This window comes from Cibotium barometz, chromosome 5 (genome assembly GCF_041138505.1).
Source record: "Cibotium barometz isolate CiBa-2024 chromosome 5, ASM4113850v1, whole genome shotgun sequence".
Classification (NCBI taxonomy): domain Eukaryota; kingdom Viridiplantae; phylum Streptophyta; class Polypodiopsida; order Cyatheales; family Cibotiaceae; genus Cibotium; species Cibotium barometz.
Window position 1 is genome coordinate 8,224,997 of NC_141050.1, and position 24,878 is coordinate 8,249,874.

At 42.1% G+C, this 24,878-nt stretch overlaps 1 protein-coding gene across 2 annotated transcripts in view; it reads right to left on the minus strand.

Annotated features, from left to right (window-relative positions):
- Positions 1 to 2,764: 2,764 nt before the first annotated feature.
- LOC147638016 (uncharacterized) overlaps positions 2,765 to 24,878 on the minus strand; it is a 74,025-nt gene continuing 51,911 nt past the window's right edge. For both annotated transcript variants that reach the window (XM_086797459.1, XM_086797468.1), the window contains 10 exons: positions 17,507 to 17,620; positions 17,271 to 17,372; positions 16,920 to 17,105; positions 16,405 to 16,494; positions 16,139 to 16,273; positions 15,921 to 16,043; positions 14,701 to 14,786; positions 13,861 to 14,473; positions 13,647 to 13,724; positions 2,765 to 4,013 (listed from right to left, as the gene is read on the minus strand). In XM_086797459.1, the coding sequence (XP_086653585.1) occupies positions 2,964 to 4,013; positions 13,647 to 13,724; positions 13,861 to 14,473; positions 14,701 to 14,786; positions 15,921 to 16,043; positions 16,139 to 16,273; positions 16,405 to 16,494; positions 16,920 to 17,105; positions 17,271 to 17,372; positions 17,507 to 17,620 (2,577 nt within the window). In that variant the 3' untranslated portion in view covers positions 2,765 to 2,963. The remainder of the gene's footprint in view (positions 4,014 to 13,646; positions 13,725 to 13,860; positions 14,474 to 14,700; positions 14,787 to 15,920; positions 16,044 to 16,138; positions 16,274 to 16,404; positions 16,495 to 16,919; positions 17,106 to 17,270; positions 17,373 to 17,506; positions 17,621 to 24,878) is intronic.

Sequence of the window (24,878 nt, forward strand, 5' to 3'; positions counted from 1 at the left end):
CTCTTTTGGAACCTACAAGTTGAAAAGGGTTATTAAATTGGTAGCTAAAATCATCATTTAGACTTGCAAAGCTAGTAAAAAATTGAAAGCTAAAATAATTATTTAGTCTTACAAAGCTAGTATTAAATTGACAGCTACAATCATCATTAAGCCTTGCAAGTCATTAAGTGCTCCGTGTTTATATATGCTTATGAAGGCGGTTTTTTATCTTAACTATAAGTTTTTACATGATGATGGCGTTGATTGAGCAAGCAAAATTGGTGCAATCAACTTGGCCAGGCTTTGAGATGAGGAACTAAACGCATGGCTAGTTGGCACATGGCACAACTACTCAAGAGTTTCTTTAGAAGTGGCAAACAAAGCCTGTAAGAGGAGTCAATAAGTAAAGGTTAAGAAAAGGGTCAATAACTAAAGGTGCAAAGGTTAAGAAAAGGTTCAATAACTAAGGTGGTGCATGTCAGGTTAAGAAAAAGTATTTGAAAAGGAAATGTCTACAAGGAATATATAAACTCACTACTTATTTAATGTAAAATATCGAGAAGTGCCTGGAGGATCTAACTTGATGACAAAGGTTTAAACGGAGTAAGTCAAATTTTAGAAAGTAATCTACGAAAATTAAATTTCATAGTTCCTTGTAAGAATATAGGACTTATCTTTTTGGTAGAAACCAAGAAATTTTAAAATAGAACAAATGTATTCCAAGATTTTTATTAAACTATGTCTTTTTTTTATTAAACTATATCTTTCCTCGTGTGGAATGTCTTCATAACAATTTGCCACATGAGCTATGAAGATAGCAAAGATCTCTTTGGGGATATTGATCATGAAATCAAGGTTAAAATCCAAGATCCAAAATGCAATGGATTGGACTTGTAAGGTTTAAGAAAATGTGGATATTGGTGAACCGCGATAGTTCTTATGAGCATTGTACATGACCATTTTTTGAATAAATTTTTTTAATATTTATTTTAAAAAAAGAAAAAATTACTACTGAAGGAATCGATGTTCGCCTAGCGAAGAGTTCAGAGAATTCCCCTACCTGTCTTGTAGTAGGTGACTGGATGGTTTTTGCTTCATTGAACTCCACTGGTCGCATCATGCATGTGCAAGAGGAAGCATTGTCAATTCCACGAGTCGTTTCCACGAGAGCCAAATTGCAAAAAGGCATATAACTATTAAAACGTCTCATTACAAATCTAATTTCGATTAATGTTTCCGCTCAAAAGTTTAAAATTCCCATCAACTAATTAATGGAATTTCTTTTTCCACTCATTGTAGGCCCCTATTAGGTAAAAGGGGAAGACAATGTTTCCTTAGAGTATCTTGTAGGACCGGTCATTAATGGAGTTTCAAGGAAAGCAAGGAATTCTAAATAGTCCATTGTTTCTATAGCAAACATTTTTTTCGAGAGATTTGCAAAGAATTATGAGTGTTTGAGAGGCTTTATCAATGTCAAAGATGCATTTAGTTTCAAGCAACCAAGGGGAGATTTGAAGGGGGTAAAGTTGGAGACATTCCCAAAAGTAGAGTCACTACAGAGAAATTTATCTATAATATGTCACACATAATTGAAAGCCAAATTTCCAATTGTTCAAGGGTTGAAAAGAGATATGGTTCAGCCCGTGGCGAAGGCCTCCGAAAGGCTTTGTGGTGGAAAAAGTTTGGCTCAATGGTACAAAGATGCAAGTTTCTGTTGAAGTTTTTAAGAAACCTCTTAAAACGGTTAAAGGAGAGACTTACATGTTTTAACGATGTTCAAAGACATGAAAGTGTCGTGTGGCTTATATACCATTTTCTTGATAGATTTGGCATATTTCCATTTGAATGTGGAAAAATAAAAAAGTTCAACAATGGGTTGAATTAAATGCCTACAATTCGACCTTCTCTTTTAAGTTTGAATTGAAAAATCCCATTACTTCTTTGAATTGAAGAATCCCATTACCTCCTCACCTGCAAAGCTCTGCAAAGCCAAGTGATTCTTTGTCACGTAAATAAGTTGGTGATCATATTTTAGTCAAGGCTTTCTTTAGTGCAAATATTAGAATAGCTCCTTTCCTTTGCTTGTGGGGGGATTCAGGGATGTGGTGGCCAAGGGGAAGGGAGAGACAGAGGGAACTAGAATGGAGCTAGGGGCCTTGGATTTATTACAAAAGAAAGACAAGTGATAAGCCTTTGATAAGCAAGCTGAAACTTGTGATGGGGAGGGGGAGTTTCCCTTTTTTGGAGCTAGACACAATGGCATCAGAAGTACCACTTTTATCGTACATGCACCATGGAAATCCAACTTTTACTAGTGATTGCAAGATTAAAGACAATAAACAGCCAGACATAATGAGACAATTTGATAGCGAAGTCACAGTGCTAAATTAGTGCTAGAGATGCAAACGTATTAGCATGTGTAAAGTTATGGCAGCAAATTGCACACAAGAACATTGCAAGCCTAGTACAATTCCTCCCAAAAGTTTCTACTTTGATCGTTTGCATGCATTTCCATGTCCATTTTTTTGAGAACATAAAGTTTCATGATTGCATATAGTGTCCTTGGCAGCCAAACTGGCTCCATTTAAGGCAAAGTGTTATTGGAGTGGCCACATTGTTTATCAAGCATGACAAATGCACAAAAGTCAACCACCGGTGACCGGTCTTTGAACTCTAAAGCACCTTAACAAACAGCCAGTTTCATATCCATGGTTACTAATTGACTACCCCCACAAACCAACACATATTTTCCTGCCCAGATCAACTAGCTGTCAAGAAAAAACCATGATAAAAAGCTGCATTTTCCCCATTAGTGTCCATAATGAAACATACATAAGGGAAACACAAGGTTAAACGCCTCCAATAAATCTCCCAAATTATACAGTACCCTAAAGTTGGGATGAATTGGTTTTTTTTTTTAAAGGTTATGTAAACCCTGTCCCCCTTTTCTGACTGCAATTTATCGGTGCATTGATATCCTGCAGCTATTTCTTAAGTAGAAGCTTCTCGTACAGATTCAAGATATCTTTCTTTGATGGGTTTCTCAACTGCAGCAGTTCCTCAGCATACCCTGCTGCTGTCAGCTCCTGCTTTAGCTTGGCAATAGTGAATTTTAAGTAGTCCTGTGAGTCCCGTAAGTCAACCGGCATATTGTCTTTATGCCGCATTGAATGTTCTTCAGCCAAAGTTTGAGGCATACCATTTTCAAAATTGCTTATATGTGACCTGCGCCTTTGCCCATTCTCTGTATCCAGGTCCATATCCTGTACTGATTCATCTCCACGAGGTCTTTTGCTCCGTGAGGAGCCAGCCCCCCCAGCTTGTTCTGTCAGTAAAGCTTTTAATTTGGTTTCCAAAGCTGTCTCATTTAGACGAATTGTCATCAATTCTTGCTGCAGGGCATCAAGTTTTCCCTGGGTATTCTGCATCTGTAAAGATAGAGCCTCTGCCCGTGTATTAGCTTCTGTACGTGCCTGCCTCTCTGTGGCTAAGAGGCTTTCTAGCACTTGTACTGTGTTTGTCCTCTGCTCATGTGCTGACTGCAAGAGCTCCTCCATTTCTCTCTCTCTCTCTTCTAACCTCCTTTCAGATGATGCAGCCTTTAGAACAGCTTCCTGCTCTGAAGACCTCAACTTGTCCAGTTCAGACGACATGATACCCTTATCCCTAGCCAGATCTTCAATATGCCTTTTCAGTCTCTCTATGGAAGCAAGTCTTTCAACAGCCAGTCTCTCAACTTCTAGCTTTTCCCTCTCTGCTAAGGTTGCAGTTTCCCGAGCCCTATCAGCAATCTCAGATGCATGTTTGACCTCTCTTTCTGCCATCCTACACTTTTCCTCCGATTCCTCTAACCTCTTTAGTTCCATATTCATCCTTTCATCTTTATGCACTTTTTCTTGTTTAATGATCTCGAGCTCTTTCTCTGCAGATGCCAAGGAAGCTTTTCCAGCATCTGCAAGTGTTTGAAGGTGTCTCAATTCTGCCCTCAATGTAACAAGTTCGTCCTCCTGTGAATTCATCTCTGCTTCTTGATCCTGAAGGGCATTTCCATGATACATGAACAAAACCCTCATTAGCAATCAACATTTTCTCAAAATTAAAAGAAAAAAAAGAGCTGATTAGTGTCAGACTTATTACAAACATTTCAGAACAAAGCTTAAGAAAAAATTTGTTTGCTTTTGAAGCTTTCGAGCCTTAATTTAAATGTGTAAGAACAACTGTTGACTGAAACCCCCAACGTTTCTCTCCCTTTCTCCCTTCCTCAAGGAAAGTAGAAGGCAGGGAGAAGAGAGGAAGTGGCTATGTGTGGTTTTACCCACGAAATTGAACAAACAAGGTGGTCCACTGTCGCAAACAATGTTTGCTTTCCAACCTACCTGTTCGACAAAGTGGTGATACAGAGATTCCAAAATGGAATACAGTAGTATGAGCGCGTGCACACACAACAAAATGTGCAATAGGAAGACTCTACATACACATCACAAAATTCTTTTTGGTAAAAACACACATTCAGAAACGCTGCCCAGACTTTCATGGGAGGCAGATCGTGGATCACAAAAGTTACATGAAAAGAGCATGAAAATAAGCTCCTCACTTCGGGTTAGGCCTTGAATATATGAACATGGGTAAGGGAAAAAAATATTCTAGAGCCACAAATCAGTAAGGAGTCTTGCCTAAAGTGGGGATGAACTGTCACCATTTTGTCCACCCTTATGATTTGGACAGTGTCCGATGAGCCCAGACTTATTTTACAAAGAATGTGAACGGGGAATTTTTCCAAGGTATGATGGGTTGCCAGGTACTCTGGAACTCATGTGGACTAAGGTTTCACACATACATGGTAATGATGTGCACAAGTACAGGCTCATATTTATGAGACGAACATTTCACATGGTAGAAGACACCTGTGGAAATTAGAATTTGATATGGAACCTTTACAGAGGTTTAATTGGCATGGATATGCCTGAAAGATGGCCACAAAACATACGTTCTACTGGATTTTATTCATTTATATGGTTTATAAGGTTTAAAAGTGTATGTGTACGATAACACGAGCGAAGAGATGGTCGCGATCAAAAAAAAGAAGGGGGGAAAGCTATCGGCGCTAGCAATCAAGGCTCTTGCTGAAGATATGCAAGGGGGAGAGAAGAGTCGGTCTGAAGCAAGGCTATCCAGTGATGAGGATCTCGACATCCTTTGCAGCCATGAAGAGAACAGACGAGATGGAGGAAGCTCGCACAATCGAGAGAAGGAAAGTTCGCCTGATCATGAGCCGGTTAGGTCACATAGTCAAGAAGAGGTAAGTTCGCCTGGTCATGGGGGAAAATCGCCTCTTCCTCTACCTGCAAACGTGCAGTGCAATCTGACAAATGTGGGAAAGTTACCTGTCATGACTGGCCTAATGCCATCTCCAGTAATTGGTGAAGATGTGCAAATGAAGGAATGGTCTGATGTCCAGGACGAGATGCCTTTGCTGGGGGTCAAACAGGCCATTAATAAGGTGAGTGGGGATAATAAATCTTTTATGGATTCTCTTGGACTTGATGCCATGCCTTGTCAAAGTATTGAGTGGGCTAAGAAGAGAATGTATCAATCTCTACAAGAAAAAGGCTTGTCAGAAGTTCAACACGTAGAGGGAAATAGAGGAGAATCTTCTGCAAATTCAGTAGAAGTCTCTGTTTCTTCTGAATTTGTGGACAGGCAAGTAGCACTCTTTGCCTCTTGTGGGTTAATGTTATACTGTACAGGGAAGGTTCTTTCCAGACATGAGATTAAGGGCTGGCTGGAAAAGGAGATTCTACAAGCACCTGTGGTTAGAGAGATCTTCCATTTGAAACAAGGGTACTACAATGTTCTTCTAGCTGATCCCACTTGGGTTCCCAAGGTACTTGCCAAGGCCCCGCTGTTTTTTATGAAAAGCTTTATCCATGTTTTACCATGGGACCCATGCTTCAATGTGGATAATGGGCTCATTAATGCTTGTCCGGTTTGGATGGAATTTGTGGACCTTCCACCTTGGCTATGGCCCTCTATTGGAGATTTTGCGAAAGCTCTTGGAAGACCCCTGTTTGTTCCCTCTAATCCATCCCTTGGAAAGGGCTCAAACAAGGTTTGCATTACTTGGGATACAGAGGTTCCCACCCCCTCAGAAATGAATATAAACTTGGGTCAATATGGTAAGCTAAGAATTAGCTTACATTTTGGTTCATTTGCAAGGGCTTGTTTCCATTGTGGGAAATTTGGTCATTTTGCCAGGGACGGCATGAAAGCAAAAGAACAATTACAGGCTGGGCAAGTGCAGGCTAGACAAGTGCAGGCTGGGCAAAGCAAGCACTTAACCCCAGAGCAAGGACAAATGAACAAGGAAAGGAAAAACTCTGAACAACATAAGACAGCACAATCTCTGACATTAGAGCAGACGTACTACAAGAGAAGAAAGACCTCTTAGCTTACTTCTGAGGTCCCATCATCTAGCAGGGATATTGGCAAGATAGAAGAACAGAAAGGCAAAGCAAAGATGTTGGATAAGTTTCAGCCCCACTTAGAGGAAATGGTCCAGGAGAGTCAAGAAGATAGATGGCATGAGATCTTCAACAGGGGAAGTATAAAAAACAGAACCGTCTCTGCCCCCCCTATCTATGTGAGGAATGCATTTGAAATCCTTGGTCAGGAGGAGTCTGATATGCAGGACATGCCCTCAAATCTTGATGTTCAGATGTCAGGAAAGGTACTGCATATAGCACGGAGGTCGTGAGAGATTCTGAGGAGGGAAAGGAGAGAGTATTGGACTCTCAACCACAATAAAGTGTATGGGACTTTCAGGATGCTCTTGGAATGTTAAAGTATTGAATGCTGGACATAAGCGGGATGCATTTTGGGATCACATAAATGAATGGGGGCTGGATGCTTGTATGTTGCAGGAGCATAAACTCTATGGTAAGAAAGCTAAGAGGAAGCAGAGATTCAAGAGAGTGAAGATTTTTTACGGGGGGTTGGAGTATGGTTACAGTGGGGTGATGACAATTGTACACAACTCATGGAACCCCACAATGATAGCTAACCATCCCTCGGGTAAAATCTTGGTTATTGAAGTGTCCAAGGGAGATGAACAATTCTGGCTGATTAATGTGTACAAAGCACACTCATCTAAAGAAAGAAAGGAGATGTGGGAATGGATTTGTGGTCTTGACAATCAGAAAGCATGCATCATGGCTAGGGACTTTAACATGGTGGTCAGACAGAGGGATCGGTTAGGGTCTAACAATGTAGTTATAGGTTCAGAGAAAACCAAATGGGAAGAGCTAATTGTTGCAAAAGAGGCTGGTGGATGCTTGGGACCTTGGGGATTCGAGTTCTACACCAGGACATACATATTTCAGCTTGCAGTATATTTCTAGCTCTTCCAGGAGATTGATAGAGTTTATTTCAATAAGGATGCAGAATGGATCCCTCACACCTTTAAGACCTTTTCTGATCACTTTCCCCTAAGGTGGGTTTGGGAGAGCAATAATTGCTGGGCTAAGGATAGATTGCCTTTTCATAAGAGGAAACTCATTGTAAATAATTCTCTCATCAGGGACGATGCCTTTGTGGATGGAACTAGAGCTGCAATTGCAAGGTTGGAAGTAAGGGCTTATCACGATGCCCAGGCATGGGTTAAATTTGTGGGAGAGATGCAATGCTTAATCAGAAAAGTGGCAAAGGACATAGCAGCAAAGAGGAGAAAAGAACAAGAAGCACTGCAGGAGGAATGGGATGCTTTGATTTTGATTAGATAGTCAAGACCCCTGTCACAAGCAGAGTTGAGAGATTTTATCAAATGTAAAAGTCATGATACAACAGGACATGTTTGATGGGCTATTACCCATTGCAATTAGAGGGGATTCAGATCAGCCAGCCCCTACACAAGAAAATCCTCATGTAAAACATATGGAACAGCCAGCAATTCAGCCCCCTTCTATGGAAGAAGTAGAAGATCTTGTCAGGGAAGAGCAAACAGCCATAGACACAGCCAAGTCGGTGCCAAGATGGTTGCTGAAAACTTTGCAAGAAAGCAAACTTGCAGCTCAACTCACAGGTAGAACAAGAGCTAGTTCTAGCCATGCATTGAATATGCATCATGGGGAGTCTGCATTAGCCATGGGTGGTCTCTTTGATTCAGAAGAGCCTTCTTCTTATGAAGAAGCACATGAGAATGAGCACTAGGTGCAAGCGATGCAAGATGAAATCTCTTCTATCATGAAGAACAATACTTGGGATCTTGTGGTCTTGCCGAAAGGCAAGCATGTCATTGGAACAAAGTGGGTGTACAAAGTCAAAAGGAAGTCTGATGGTACTATTGACAGGTACAAAGCAAGACTTGTGGTTAAAGGCTACTCTCAGAAAAAGGGAATAGATTATGAGAAGAATTGCTCCTACTTCAAGAATGACTACAATAAGATCAGTGATTGCATTGGCTGCACATAAAGGATGGAAACTGCATCAATTGGACATCAAAACTGCATTCTTAGATGGGGATTTACAAGAGGAAGTATATGTAAATCAGCCCATTGTTTTTGTAGTTCCTGGTGAGGAACATAAAGTATGCAGGTTACACAAAGCATTGTATGGGTTAAAACAAGCTCCAAGAGCTTGGTATGATAAAATACATGCTCATCTAACTAGCCAAGGTTATGTGAATAGTCCAACTAAAAGCACATTGTATGTGAAGAAAACCAGTGCTGATATTCTCATAGTCATCTTGTATGTAGATGACATGCTTATTACAGGACTAGCAAAGCACAAATTTCAGATTTCAAAGCTGATTTGAAAGCTGAATTTGATATGTTAGATTTGGGGCCTTTACACTACTATCTCAGCATACAATTTATGCATACAGATGATGGCATTGTTATACAACAAACTAAGTACATAAAAAGTTTACTAAAAAGGTTTCACATGGATGAATGTAAGCCCATTTCTACTTCAGTAGAACCAGGTGTACGGTTTACTATGCATGATATTGGAAAGCCTTTTGAGGCCAGCATTTACAGCCAGGCACTGCGATGCCTCATTTACTTGTGTAACACGAGGCCTGATATATCTTTTGGGGTATCTTTGTTGAGCAAATTCATGCACAGCCTAGGCACAAAGCATTGGCAAGCAGTCAAACGCATTTTTCGTTATCTTCAAGGTACCCTAGATCTTGGTTTGTTCTATCCCAGGGGGACAGCTTGCAGCTTTATGCATACAGTGATTCAGATTGGGCTGGTGATTACGATACCAAGCAATCCACCAATGGGAATTGTTTTTTTTTTGGCAGTTCATGCATATCTTGGTTGAGCAAAAAGCAACCCACTGTTGCCATGTCTACTTGTGAGGCTGAGTACAGGGTAGTCTTCACAGCTACAGTAGATTGTGTATGGTTGAGGAGATTATTGGCTGATCTTCGTGAGTGTCAGCAGATACCCACTACCATTCTCACTGATAGCTAGAGTGCTATGGCCGTGGCACGAAATCCCGTATTTCATGCACGTACCAAGCACATTGAGATTCATTATCACTATGTCAGAGAGAGGTTACATGCAAGGGAGATCGATTTATCTTACTGCCCTACACAGGATAATGTTGTAGATCTATTCACAAAGGCTTTAACTCCAGAGAAGTTTGAAGCTTTCCGCAAAGCTTTGGGCTTACTCTCATACAGAGAGTGATCTGCTAACTTGTACAGGTTCACACTTTCACTACAGGGGGGATTTGTAGGCATATGCTCACTTATGGTAGTGCTATGTGTGAACCAGGCTTAACCAAGGGCACTTTTTCCCATGTGGTTTTTCCCCTTGGATATCAAGTGTGAAAGGACACTCTTATCCATATAACTTTTGTACTTCTATATTATATGGATGTGACACACAAGCAAGGGTCGACTTGCATATTGTGGCTACCACACATTTGGTGTTTTGGCTCTCTCTCTCATTTCTGTGTGAGCTTCTTCTTCCTGCACCTAACCCTAATCTGCAGGATACATTGGTGTGTGTGAGTCCACCAACATACACATCCCCGATGTGTCCCCCGCCCCCCTTTTCTCATGATTTTTTGTATATGTTACCTTCTCGGAGGGTTGTAGTTTGCTCTCGAGAGAACGCTTTGTCACCATTTGATACATCTCCATTTCTGGAGCCACTTCTATGGGACTGTCACTCCATAGAGCGGCCAGATTTGTACCATGTTCACATGTGGCCAAGCCAGTGTCCCATGTGAAAGGATCAAGTCATCTTGTGTCACATGGATGGGAACCAGTTTTGTACCACCCATGTGTGACGAGTATTGTGCCATATGGACGGGAGCCTATTTGCTGCCACCCGTGTATGACCAGAATTGCGTCTTATCCATGGGACTGTCACTCCATGGTAAGATTGATATTTGTGCCAAGCTTGTCTATGGGATTGTCACTCCATAGGAAGGCCCGTGTGCCAGGATTTGTGTTTTGCCTATGGGACTGTCACTCCATAGGAAGACTAGGACTTCACATTTCTGTCACGCCAGTTTTGTGGCCGACAAGAAATTCTTGTACAAGTTTCATGAAAGGGAGATTCCGTCCATTACATGTGCACATGCATTCATGTTTGCATGCATAAACTTGTTTTCGTGTGTTTACTTGTTATGACGTGCTAGTACACTAGATGGGGACGTCCCCAGTGTATCGTGGGTGTGTTGTTTGCTGACGAGTTCGTGTGGCGTGTGAATAGGTGGTAAGTATTGCCTTTTTGGCCTTTTTCTGACGTAAAATCTATAAAGTAGTCTAAACCTTAATATTTATAAGGTTGGGTGTTCACACATATTTAAATAATGGCTAGACACCTTTCAATGTGGGTGCCCAAGAATTAACCTTTGATTAAGGCCTAATCATAATTAGGATTAAGGATTGCATGGGAAGAATCCTCTCCACATGGGTGGTGTGGAGGTGGTTGATGGAAGGAGGCGCCTACTGGATTGGAGGAGGGGGGACTTGTTTCACCCACCCGCCGGCTGCCCTTGTACCCGCCTATGTGCCCTTGTACCCGCCTATGTGCTGCTTTGTACCCGCCAGCTGCCCCTATACCCCCATGTGTGTTGCCTCTGTACCCACTTGTGTACCCGCCATCTGCTGCTACTCCTAAATTTGTTGCTGCTGCTTAGTATCCGCCTACAGCACCTGCTTGCTGCTGTCCTGTACCTGCCTACTACCACATCTGTGCCTGCTGGCTGCCACGTCTGTACCTGCTGGCTGCCACGCCTGTATCTAATGTCTGCACCGACCAGGACCACATTAAAGGGGAGACAGCCTCCTCACCTTAAATCCCAATTTGAATCTAAATCAAGTACTTGTTTCTGTATTTCAAATTCAAATAATATTAAATTTAAATGTTGTTTTCCAAGTCTTGTGTAGGCAATCATCACCACCAATTGCCTTCACCATGGAAGGCCACTGGGATGGCGATCGTTCCCGTGAGTACCTTGACCACGCCCTCACATTTAGAGGAGCCAGTGAAGGTCATTGGGGTTTGAGGGAAACTGGGAGCAAAGCTTACTTGGGAGCACCAGGTATCACTCCCTCCGCGGTGTCTCACCCTGCCAGGTGTTAGTACGGGCGTGCCTGTTGATGCACGGTCCCGAAAGACCAATGAGGGGCGGGTATTCACCCAGTGAAGATGGGAGACTGCCTGTGATTTAGTCTACTCTGACAACCGATTCTTCATCAACAGAAGAAATCTTACTGTTTTCAGTTGTATTCACTCCATGTTATGGAGAAATATGGCCTTGGGACCCTTGAACACTTGTACATATAAATACTCCAAGAAATACAAACTGTATTGAGGGGGAGGGGGGGGGGGGGGCGGCCCTTTCCGGCCCCAGTGATGGTGTCAAGTGTTCTTTGTCATTTCCAGTTTTAATGTTGCCAGTATTGTTCCATTGTTTGTATTGGTTAAGTGATCTAATAATTTGTATTTTATCTTCCGATTTATAGGCCTCCTGTAGGGAGCGGTTACACGCTTTCTTTATACTAATAGAGGAATCTTTTCTTGGGGGAAAAAAGGAGACATTGGACTTTTGTAAAGTCCCTCCTCAAGGTAGTGCTCTTTCTTCTTTATAGAAGAAGAAAGCTCTAAAAGTTGGACGATGTCACATGCACACTCGCTGTACTAGGATGCCATGTGGACATTCTGCTTGGTCCGTACACTTAGGAGACCATTTTGACATGTTGTGAGCTCTCGTCGAGGGACAGTCCGCCAGACACCATCTAGATCTAGGGTCCCACTAGTGTCAGGAGTCATGTGCAAGTCATCTCACAAGACATATGCAACCCACTTGCACATGACTTCTTTCTAGAAGAAGAAAGCTCTAAAGGTTGGACAATGTCACATGCACACTTGCTGTACTAGGGTGCCATGTGGACATTCTGCTTGGTCCATACACTTAGGGGACCATTTTGACATGTTGTGAGCCCTTGTCAAGGGACAGTCCGCCAGACACCATCTAGGTCTAGGGTCCCATCAGTCTCGGGAGTCATGTGCAAGTAATCGCACAAGACATATGCAGCCCACTTGCAGGCACTTATCGGACTCATTGAAGGGAGATGGAAGGGAAAAAGACACTATAGGCAGCCCAGCGGGCACCCAGAAAAGGGGGAGATAGACAGTTTATTTCTGGGTCCAGATGCCTGTGTGAAAAGTAGGATTTTTTAGCAATTTTAAACATTTTTCTTGTCCTCTTTTCCTGGTCAGCCAGCCCTACACCTCGAGGACCCCAGTCAACCAGCCTCCTACCCCTATATAAACAGCCAAGTTTGGTCATTTCCAGCATCCAGGCATTGTGCTAGCAGCTTTCCTATTTGGCAGCCAACAAGGGCTTCCTAGAAAGCAAAAACGCAAGCAACCACAGGTCAACCTCAGCATAGGACTCCTGTGGAGAAGAAAAGGCTGGTCATTCAGTCCGGAACAGCCAGGTCTCAGTCGTCAGTTCAGTCCCTGTCAGGTGTGCATCTCTTTGGGAGCATCAGAACTTCAGGTCTCTCATTATTTGGCCAGCTTTGTATTCCATTGAAGTTTGCAGCAATAAGCTCTCTTCAGGGGGCGCACGCAGGGGGGCACGCGCTGAAGTGGCTGACCCCATTAGGTGTACTCTGTATGACATCTACTCTCTCTCTCTCTCTTCTTCCTTTCTGCTCTTACCATAATCAGCAATTAACGCACACCTAACCACAATTAAGAATCTTCCGCTACGCCACATGTAACAGCAGACGGCAAGCGTTAGGAACATAAACAAAGAAAAGCCAGAAAATTAGACAAGAACTGTCATCATATTGATGGTTAGAACTATGCAGATCTTAACAGACTACAAAGCATACAGTCAAAATCAGACCAGCCCTTGTCTAAAGTGAGCAGAGCAAGTTGAAGGAGTGTATTGAAGCTGAGTGTATTGAAGCTGACGAAGACGACACTAGAATCAATCAAAACTTGTTCTCTTAGTTTACTTTCTAATTTGTGGTCTTCCTTGTAGGTAGGGTCCAAGGCTCTGATGTAAGCCACAGATGCTTGCCTCTTTGTTGCAGTCATGTGACGAGCGTACACCATACATTACACAATGTGCATGCACAAGTTCGGACACTACCTCAACACTGCATGACAGATACCAGTTCAAAAGCTTACCTTGAGACGAGCACTCAAAGCAGCTAAGCGCTGCTCAGCCTTCTCTGCTTGTGTGTGTGCATTGTTTAACTCCTTTTCCTGCAGAGTAAACATCAAATATCAGCTGGGCAGTGTAAAACTCGCAGTGAATTAGCCAAGTTGGAAATAAATCAAGTACAGGAGCTGCAATCATATGAAACATTGGTGATCTAGCCCTCCAATGCAGAGATTGCACCTTTAATGCCATTGCTGAGCTGAACTCTGCCCTCAGTGAATCTTCTCGTGCTTGGGCTTGCTTTGTGGCCCACTCCTGCATAGCAGAGGCTTTTCCCATGGACTCTCTAGACTCTTTAAATGCAGCATCATGCTTTCTTCTCCACTCAGATGCTTCTTCTTTTGCAGCCTCTGCTTGCTCTCGAGCAGCAGCCAGCCTAGCCTCAGCAGAGCTGCATCTGCTTTTCAATGCTGCATTTTCTCCAATGATACGATCTTCCTCCACCTTTCGGGAAGACAACAAATGATCATATTTATTTCGCCAGTCTGAAGCTTCTTTCCTTGAGACTTCTAACTGGTAAGAAAGAGTTGCAGATGTCTCTTCCAAAGCACTGTACTTGTTTTGAAGAAGGCTGTATCTAGATTCAGATTCTTCAGAGAAAGACTTGTGTTCTAACCCTAATGTTTCAAACCTCCTCTTCCATTCCTGCACATCCCTCTGAGCTGAATCTAACTGTTTTCCAAGTAGCACCAATCTATCCTCAAGTGACCGACATTTTAGCTGAAGAGCTGAATTATCAGTAGTCTTCTGATCATTCCATTTTTTTACAAGATCGGACAACGGGCCTTCAAAGCTGTCACACAAAATGATTAAAACCAGAAAATTATCATGGCAAAGAACAAAAGATCTTAGTGGCACTATTCCCTTTCACAAAACAAATCTTTACTACTAATTCATCAAGTACTATTGTCAGACAGGTCAGCCGTATGGATCTACAAACTGAAATATATCACCCTTTTAATAGATAGTACAATACTAAGTTTTGATGTGTTTTGAAGTTTCACTAGTCTTGATTCCAACCTTTGCTGCAGAAATTTTGCCATCTTTTTCCACTTTGTAGGTCCAAATGGTTTTTGCTCATAGTCCGAGAGCAGGCCATTGAGAACCTGCCATCATAACCACATTCAAAATGTCGAATTTTACACTTCCGAGGATAAACAGCAAATGAAAGACACTGCTAGAGTCCATGCTACCACACTGATATGCAAAGTAGCCAATTCTACCTATTTCAAGGAGATGATAACTCAAACTAACTGAGGCCCTTCACATCTGAACCAGATTTGTTCTCTCAGCCCCATTAGATGTGTGGTGTTTTCAATAATACCCATCATGTCTACTGTGACACATCTCACCTATAGGTACACACGGAATGCACCCAGGGTGCACAGCAGTCAGGTAATATGCGTAGGACAGGCAAGTGCCTGTGCCACGTGGCACTCCCATGCAACAGTTGGCATACTGATGTGGTAGGTCATGAAAAGGCCCACAGTGTGTGTGCGCGCGCACGCGTGTGTGTAGCAAAATCGTCATAATCATCTGCATTCCTCAGCCTACACAGCATCTCTTTGCAGTACAGGTTGGTTAAGGAGATCTTAGGCAGTACGTGGGCTGAGAACTGATGTCTTCATTCTCAGTCATGTTTTGTACTTGAAGTACATTTGTAACACTTATTTCTTGTACATAAACAGATCAGTAGTTTGGGACTCTTGTGTGTACAGTGTGTTGTACATGTGATTTCGCCACACTCTTTTCTATCTCTAAAAAAACCCCAGCACATAGTCACAATACAAGAAAGGATTGAAAAAGCATTGAAGTCTATTCATGAAACTGGGAATAGGAAACAGGAAACCACAATAAAAGAACATGAGACGGGACCACAAACAAAGTTTTAAAGGTTGGTTGCAGATTCTTTGAGATTTATGATGCGAGTGCCCTCTCACCAGCTGGGAAGACCAAATCAAACTCCTTTAGACTCCTATCCTTATCTAGCTATTCCCTCGCCTCCTCAAGGTGGAGACCCCCAATAGAAGCTCAATACAACATATACAAGTATTTGCAAGTGCACGACCTTCTGCAAAAATACATACTTTTCCTATTAGGTTTGGCATTGTACACTAGACATGAATGATCCTGCTAAACTGGAGATAGGAGTGGCTGCAATTAACAATTTAAATAAGCCATGAATACTTTTAAATGAATTATCCTCTCATAATGGAATGCAGGAGCCCCAGCTTACTTACTTGCAATACTTGATCTAAAGTTGCAGCTGGAGAACGGCAAGCTGCCCGTAATTTCTCATCCATACTTTCCACTGCCTTTACACACTTCAATTCTGCTTCAATAAAGACTTTGCGTTTGTACTCCTAAAAACATGACAACAAAAACACTTTAAAGAGGACAGTTGGTGCAACTTAAATTTACACTACCAAGGACTTTCAAGCATAGATGCCCAATCCACCTCGAATCTCTTCTTCAAATCTGCCACCAGTAATTTCTCATGCTTGTGTCTTGCGGCCCCTAGGCCAACAGCATCTTTATTATAGACATCTAATGCACCTTGCAATGCCATCTCATGAGCTTCCTGCACAATACCCTGCATTTTCATTGAAGGTTTAGCATCAATTCAAAAACTTGAAGACATCAAACCAAGCAATTATTGAACGAAAACGAATTGGAATCAGGCACATCAAAAAGCATCTCTATTGAAAGCCACAAAGATCTTACCTCATCACCAGAAGGTGACTTGTCAAACATTTTTACGTAAGCCTCAATTGCTGCTTCATGAGCACGTCGGCATTCATTTTCTTCCACATTCTGGAAAACCCAAAAGAAATTCACTGCAAACAGTGAGACAAACACAATATCCACCAAAGAGTTACAGCAAGATGTCTGCACATATATTTACAGATAGCTATCTTCAATATCCCCCCGCCCCCCAAAACAAAGAAAAAAATCTTCAAAATTCACAACAAAAATGCATGCACGTGCATGCACCTCAAAAAGAAACTGTAACTATAGCTTAGGGTGAACAGAAAGACCTCCTTGCTTTGAAAATGACATAGATAAAGCAAGTATGGAACCCCCCCCCCCCCCCCAAAAAAAAAAAAAAGCAGATGTGAACCAAATGTGCCTTCAAATTATACCTTGCATTTGCATAAACCCTAATAAGTAATTTTCAAACCCATCAGGCATGCTTCTGCAATACAAATATCAAACAAGCCAGTTTTCTAGAAAACCACCTGCCAGGATGTAGCAATTGTTGGTACAGCACCAGCATTCAGAGCATCTAAAAAGGACTGAGTAAGGCCTGCTAGCAGGGGTCCCGTCATGATTGTAGATCCAAGTTGCTTTGGTCTTGTCCTCTCAAAAATGAATCTTGTTAATGTCTCCAGGCCACTGCGGAACTCAGGTCGCATCTTCTCTAGCTGTTACAAAGTAGTGGCATGCCAATTTAAGCATGTCAAAAAACAGGCATCACTCTGTATCAATGAAACTAATTAACATACTGTTTATTCACATGTAAATTGAAGCAATTGATTATTGGATGATGCCACGAATTTCCGGCTATGCCTGGAAGGGAGTGCACTTACAGAAATCTTATCCAGTTGCTGCAAATCACGCTCATCATTGAGCGGTCGAACCAGTGTGAAACATTCACGATCAGGAAAAAGAGCACGAATTGATTCCCGTATCTTGTGGGCAGGAAAAAGACAACAAATGAAATCATCAAAACCAATCCATATCAATGGAAAATTTGGCAAGAAATCAATCATGAATCATTACAGAAACACTTGAAAAGGAAATGAACCGCCTGAAAAATGCTGACCTCATTTTTAGCTGCAACCGCCTTCCCATTTCCAAGCATAGGCTGTAATGCCGACTCAAGGTACTCTCGAGGGGTGATTCTTCGACCATCTTCAGCCAACTCCAGATAGAAGTCCTGTGGATCATTTGTCACATTCAGAAAGAGACTGTAAGAACACTTTATGCCACAAAGTGTAACAAAATGCAAGTGCATTCCATTCATGCACACAAAGACAATTGAAAAAGTGCGCAAGGGATGGATGGACCAATCATGCTAAATCACCTAGCACCATATACAAGGCAACCCCCATAATGGGGTGCTTTATGGGCTGGCCCATGTGCACATGCCCCTAATGATGTTTCTAAAAGCAATACCTACTACTAAGACTGACATCTACATGTACTTATATGTTGAATTCTCCAAGTGGGTAAGAGGACCGACACATGTAGACTCTCTAAGGCTAGGAGACTGACCTACGTAGGTCATGCCTAACATGTCCCAGACTGGGGCTCACAATGGGGTCACGGCATACGACAAAATGTTCCTGAAAAGGGTAATCCTACTTGAAAAGGGTAATCCTACTGTACAAATGTTGCACTGATGTAGAGCTAGTGTGTCATATAGCGCTCTAGTGCAAAGTGCATGTGACACCTCAAGCTTTGGCTGCTCTAACAACATCTCTTGCCTATTGAGGCGCAACAAACTACCAAAATTAAAGTGACGAAAGCGGGCATGCCATAGCTCCGCGTCACTTATAGCACGTGTGGTAGTAACTAAACAAGCATTATGTGCCAATCTGTCAAATCAGCTAGTCAACAACAATTGAAGCTAGCCGACCAGCATATCAGCATCATATATAAGAACATAGCATGTTAGCTCATTTCTCATCTCTCTCCTCTTTGGAGTTTGATCATATAGAACCAGTAGAAGTAGTCATAAGTAGAAGTACCCCATTTTGGGATAGTATACATGTAACCTTTTCTATATACATAATACATATACTGGAAAACCTGTCTATCTCTCTCTCTCTCTTCTCTCATGCGTTTTGCATTAATGTTCCTACAAGGTTCTTAAGGGTTGTGATTAACCACATGAAGGCTTCTGCTATGTCACAAGTCACTCAGAATCTCAAAATCCCACACTAACTGAGGAAGACTCTTTCACGAAGGGAGTGTGATTAGACACCTGAATGGTACTTGGGGTGAGTATCAGATAGTTGGCTGAGTGGGTGATACATCATAGGAAAGGTGAGTCTTAAGTTGAAGAAATGGGATTCCACTTTGCTTCCTTTCCATGCCTCTGATTCCACTTTGAGTGTGATGGAGGGATGGACTAGGGACTAGATGTAACCAGCCTCCTACTTTGTTTTTCAAATTGATCGTTGTGTTGCTCAAAATTGTTCCATATGTGAGTGGGTAATTACCAGATAGCTCATGGAGCATGAATTGTGATTTATATATCTTTTGTGTAGCTAATTAAGCTAGAATGCTCATTTTTATTTATGGGTGGCCGTTGGCCAGAACTCCCAGAGAGTGATGAATGGTTCAAAGTCAAAATCAAATGCTCAAATCATCAGAACAAACCATGAACAGGTGAATCTCTACAACAAAGCCTTCTGGGACTCAAAGCATGCAACTCCTAGAATCTAGGAGAGTTGCTATTTTTGGCAGATTCTGATGGAAATTCCATTCGCATCAAAACCTCTGGATTTTCGCAAGGAACAAAACTTACTAAAGCACCTTTGTTAAATTCTTTACGAGTTGGAATATTTTTAGCATAGAAGGTTATGGAAGAGTCACCTCTTAAATTAGGACATGGCATCTAGAACGAGACAAGTGTCCCGACTCCCTACACTTGTCATTTTACCTTACACTTGTCAATTAAAGTAGCCACTTGTCATTTGGAGCTTAATCTTTCCATTCTAGGGCACTGAAGCCTCAAACCTATAAATTGGAGCACTCCCTCTTCATTTGGAGAGCACTTCTCATCTATCGTAAAGATTCAGGTAGTTTGTGCCCGTTGTTTGATTCAATAAATTCCTACAAAGGGGGAGGGGCCTATTCTCCTCTCACTAAGGTCTCGTTTCTCTTCTCTAAATCCTACTTTCTTTCATTATTTGTGATTGCTGATTAAGTGGGTTTGTTACAAGTAGTTCATCAATTTCTCACTTTCACGTAACCCTACATTACATGGTGTCAGAGCTAAGTCTTCTTTTGTGAGAACTTTCCCGTGGTGACAATTTTTGGCCAGCCCACAAATTACATTCACCATGTCAGGAGGAGAGAAGAGTATCCATCAACAATCTCGAGATTCTTGACGTTCTTTGATGGTGTCTTTTTCAGACTATGAGAAGACTCAAAGGTACAAAGAGCTCGAAGAAGATCCAGAGATTCAAGCTGTGATGGAGAGAAGAGCTAAAGCTAGAGCTGAAGCTAAAGTCTTTGAAGGCTTTCTTACTGAGAAGGTTACTGCTCCGATTGATGGTGTTGCAACAGCGAAAGCTTACCTCAACATGAAAGGAGTCACTACTTCAAAAAAGTCAAAGATCATGAAATTTACTTCACCCACCATCATCAAAGAAGGTAGTCAAGCTGTAATCTCGAAGTCCCACCATACTCAAGCCACCTCATCTTGTCCTGAAAATCCTCATAAGGACAAGGAGAAAGGCCAAGAACCACAAATGTCCATGGTGACTGAATCGCCTAAGGCTGTTATGGCGAAAGGAGTAGCGGTTCATGAAGTAACTTCACAAGTAGCTGCCAAGCGGGAGTTCAAGCCTAGAGAAAAGAGTGTTAAGTTTGATGCTTTTTATGGTAAGAAAGATTCTCAAAAAGTTGTTTCTTTCATTAGGTAATTAGATGTTGCTTTTGGTGGTGAAGATTGTTCAAAAAAGTCCAAGATCAAGATGGCGAGAATGCACTTGAAGGATGTTGCCTTGAATTGGTGGCTCAAGCTTGTCCATGAAGAGAAAGAACCGAAGACATGGAAGGACTTCAAGAAGATATTAAATAAGAAGTTTTTACCTTCATCCTTTCAAGCTAATGTACAGTAAGAATGGGATGAATTGAAGCAAAACCAAAGGGTGGCCTATACATACCGTCATAAGGCCAGATGAATCTGAACTTATGAATAATTTGAAAAGAAAGAAGAGAATCACCAAAAAAAGAAAAAAACAACACACAAACAAAATTTAAAAATTAAAAAAAAAACACTTAATAGAGACACCGAGAAAAAATAATAATAATTGTAGTAATAATAACTTGCAAAAATAGACAAATACATAATTAAATCACACACACACACACACACACACACACACACACACACACACACACAAATTCTTTATTGAACCACGACAAAAGAATTTCTAACAAACAAGCTAAACAAATTTTTAATGACTAATTAGCAAAACAAACTATAAATGACTAGTTCACTAAAACAAAACAAGTAAATACAAGAATACAAAAAGTGTGAACTTTACCTCAAAGATTGTCCAATCATGAAGTATAAGATCATCAACTTCATCATGCATAGCATGGACTAGGTGCTACGACATCCCTACTCATGTCATCAGCACCCCAGTGTAGGTGCAAGTTTACATATATATAAAAATTTGTCCTAACCAAGAGGACACAATTTTTATACAGACCAATGACCCTTTTTCTCTCCAGTATTGTTAGTCAGAAGAAGGATTGGTCTTGGCGCATGTGTGTGGATTATAGAGCCCTCAACAAGATAACTATAAAGAACAAATTCCCCATACCTAGGATTGATGATATGCTAGACAAATTGGATGGATCCAAAGTGTTTAGCAAGACAGACTTGAAGAGTGGCTATCATCAAATAAAGATTGCTCCAAAGGATGTGCACAAAACAGCGTTCAGGACTAGCGTTGGGCTATACAAATTTCTTGTGTTATCCTTTGGTCTCACCAATGCCCCTGCCACATTTAATAGGATGAAGGATAGAATCTTCAGAGCCCATCGAAAATTCACATGTACTTTCTTTGATGATATCTTAGTGCATTCTCAATGGTAAGGAAGAGCATAAAAAGCATTTGGATATTGTTTTCCAAGAATTGAGAAAGCACAAGCTTTATGCGAATAGCAAGAAGAGTGAGTTCTTCCTTTTAGAAATTCACCATTTGGGCCATATAGTCTCCAAAGATGGGATTCGGATGGATGGATCCAGACAAGGTCAAGGCTATTATGGAATGGCCAGAGTTGACTAGTGTGCATGAAGTTACAAGCTTTTTGGCACTATGCTCTTACTACAAAAGGTTCATCAAGTGGTTTGTAGTGGTTGCCGGACCATTGCATCATCTGACAAAGAAATCAGGTGGGCCAAGATGGAGAAAGAAGCTTTTGAAGAAGGTTTGAAGTTTTATGCCAGTAAAGCACCAGTAGACAAAAAAAAATGCTAGTCTGTACTCTTTATTGGTGGAGGTAGGGAATGTTGAGGACTACCTCAATAAGCTATGGAATCTAAAGTGGTCTGCTGGGATTAGGAATTTTATATGTAAAAACTTATGGAGCAAAAAAAATCCTTTCAAGGATGAAGCTCTTCTTATGGAAGGTACTCATGGGGGCTTTGCCTTTTGGGAGAAAGATAATACAAAGAGAGATGGGCTTTGGTAAATGCTTGAGATAGGCTTGAGGATGCATGGCATCTATTTTGGGGGTGCCCTGAGTAGATGGATATTTGAGACCCTTGGACATAGAGCTTTATGGACCCGGATTCTAGGGAAAGACATAAGCCTAGCAGTGGATCTCTAGAAATGAGCTTTGCTTTGAGAGCTCTATAGTGCAAGGAGTGGACTTGGATCTGCTGAAACTTAAATGTAAATATAACTTACAGGCTGTAGCTAGGAGCAATGATTGGTCAAAAAGTAGCTTCACAGCTATCATGGAACGGTTTTGATACTACTGCTGCTGTATGTAGAGGATATTGTTTCTCATGTGGTATATTGTTATTTTTTGTACAGGTTCTCCCCTTCCAGGTGAAGGGCAGGAAGATTACTCTATGGCACAACCTTAAAGGGGAAGTTGGTATGTTGGTCAACAACTCCGCTGGAATGTATTACAGGAAAAAGTTTGATGAGGTTTGGGTTGATATCAACTCTGTTGAGGCTGCCTGCAGCAAACTGGAGCTGAACTACCCTTGGGGCTACTGAGCATTGGCATTATGTCTTATATGTATATGTATATATTTGCTGCAGGCAGCCTCAACTCTGTTGAGGCTGCCTGCAGCAAACTGGAGCTGAACTACCCTTGGGACTACTGAGCATTGGCATTATGTCTTATATGTATATGTATATATGAACATATAGTATTGCTGGGCAATCCATGTAATATATAGCTTGTGGATATGGAGATTAGGAGTAGTGTAAACCACCACCCACGTTCCCGCCCCCCGCCTCCCCAAAACAACAAGTCCGCTCATTAATCAAGGTCACGATATGCGGCTAGTGTGTCGAGGATGCACACGGGCTTGATGTGCCATTGAGTGCGCATCCCGCGAGACAGCTCAACGGACAGAGTACATGTGCGGAGACCGTGCCGCAATACGGAGCTTGCATCGGGTTGTGGTCATGAGTATGACTCAAGAGATGTTGACGGTCTCGTGGTGCGGGACGTCTAGTGGCCGAGACGAAGAGGGCAAGCCACAAAAGTTGTGCTTCACAAAGGAAAGCATGAGCATTAACTATAATAAGTTTACCTTAGCCTTATTGGAGGAAGGATGGCTTGGACATTGGAGAGGGCCGCCCTTTGGTGGTGAAAGGGTGCCCTTCATGTGTAATTAGGTTGCCAAAGGTTGGCACCCTTTTGTTGGGTTTTATGTTGTGTATGCACCCAGAGGAGTGCTAGTGATCATCAGTAGATTACTGGGGCACTTTTTACTTCAGTTAGTGGAGGTTTTTTCCACCAGTTTAGCTTAGTTTCACTTATAAGCAGTTTATAAGTGTTTTGGTCCACCCAGCACATTTTATGGCCGGACATGTGAACACATCTTTTTAGGTCACTTATTACATGGCTATTGTACTTCACATTTTATCATCAGAATACACAAGAGTCGTGTTCTCTCTCTCTGCTCTCCACGCCTGTGTTTGCAGCATCTCCAAGCCCTAACCCTAACAGTCCATAGGCCTTCATTTGGTATCAGAGCGTCGTTGGCCTGCCCTTGCCCTGCCCGTACACTGCCGCCTTCAGGTTCTGTCCAGCCCGTACATCAGTACCTGCCCGTACACAGTCAGCGCCGCCTTCAGTAGGTACACTGCAGCTTCCGTACCAGTTCGCCGACAGCAGCATTCCGTACAGTACTGCACCCTGTCAACGCCGCCTTCAGGCACTGTCATGCCCGTACACGAGTACCTGCCCGTACACTGTCTGCGCCGTCTACAGCACTGTACTGCACCTGTCAGCGCCGCCTTCATCTGGTATCGTACTGTACCTGCCTGCATACAGTCGACTGCACCTACCTACGACGTATACCAGCTGTACCTGGTCGCCCTGCTCTGTACTGTACTCAGTACAGTCAACGTACCTGCACAATACCTGCTATGCATATCTGTCTACAGTTGCCTCCTGTTCCGTACTGTACCTGCACGCCCAACTTCAGTACTGCTTCCGTACAGTACCAGTCGACTGTACATGCACAGTACAGTCAACTGTACTTTGCACTACAACTACCACAACCTACTCAGAACATTACAACTGTGGTAAGCATTACAAGTTTTGAATACTGGGCATTTTTATTTTCTCTGTGAAAATCTACACGCACTACAGGCAGACTTTCTTGCAAAGAAATCTACAGGTTTTTTGCAAGTTTTTGCATGCAGTAATTTTGGGCATTTTTGGGGCATTTTGGCATTGTGTAAGCCATTTTTGCTGCTCTACTCAGTCATTGGTGCATTGAGCTGCACATTCAGAGGATTGAGAGTGCAAGCATATTTGGGTGAACTGTATTCAGTGGAGTACAGTTGCTTTCAGGGTTCTTGCTATAGGGTTTTTTGATACACAGGTACAACATTGTGCATAGGCATAATGGCAAATCAACAGCAGAGTGATGTATTCACGTATTTGTCTAAGGAGACAAATTGGACGGCACGAACTACTCCTTGTGGAGTTTTATGCTGAAAAATGTGCTTGTGGCAAAAGGTCTTTGGGATTTTGTTAGTGGTGATGAACCACGTCCAGGTCCATTGGCTCCAGAGACTCCTCCCCAAGAGGGTGACGAGGACAACAGGTACAGGCTCCAGGGCAGCCATTGCTTGTTCAAAGAACAAATGCTCAGAAGACATGGGATGCCAGGGATGCACAAGCCTTGTCACTCATTGCATTGTCAGTACAGAGGTCTATTATACCTCATATTCGTTCAGCTGGCTCTTCACAGA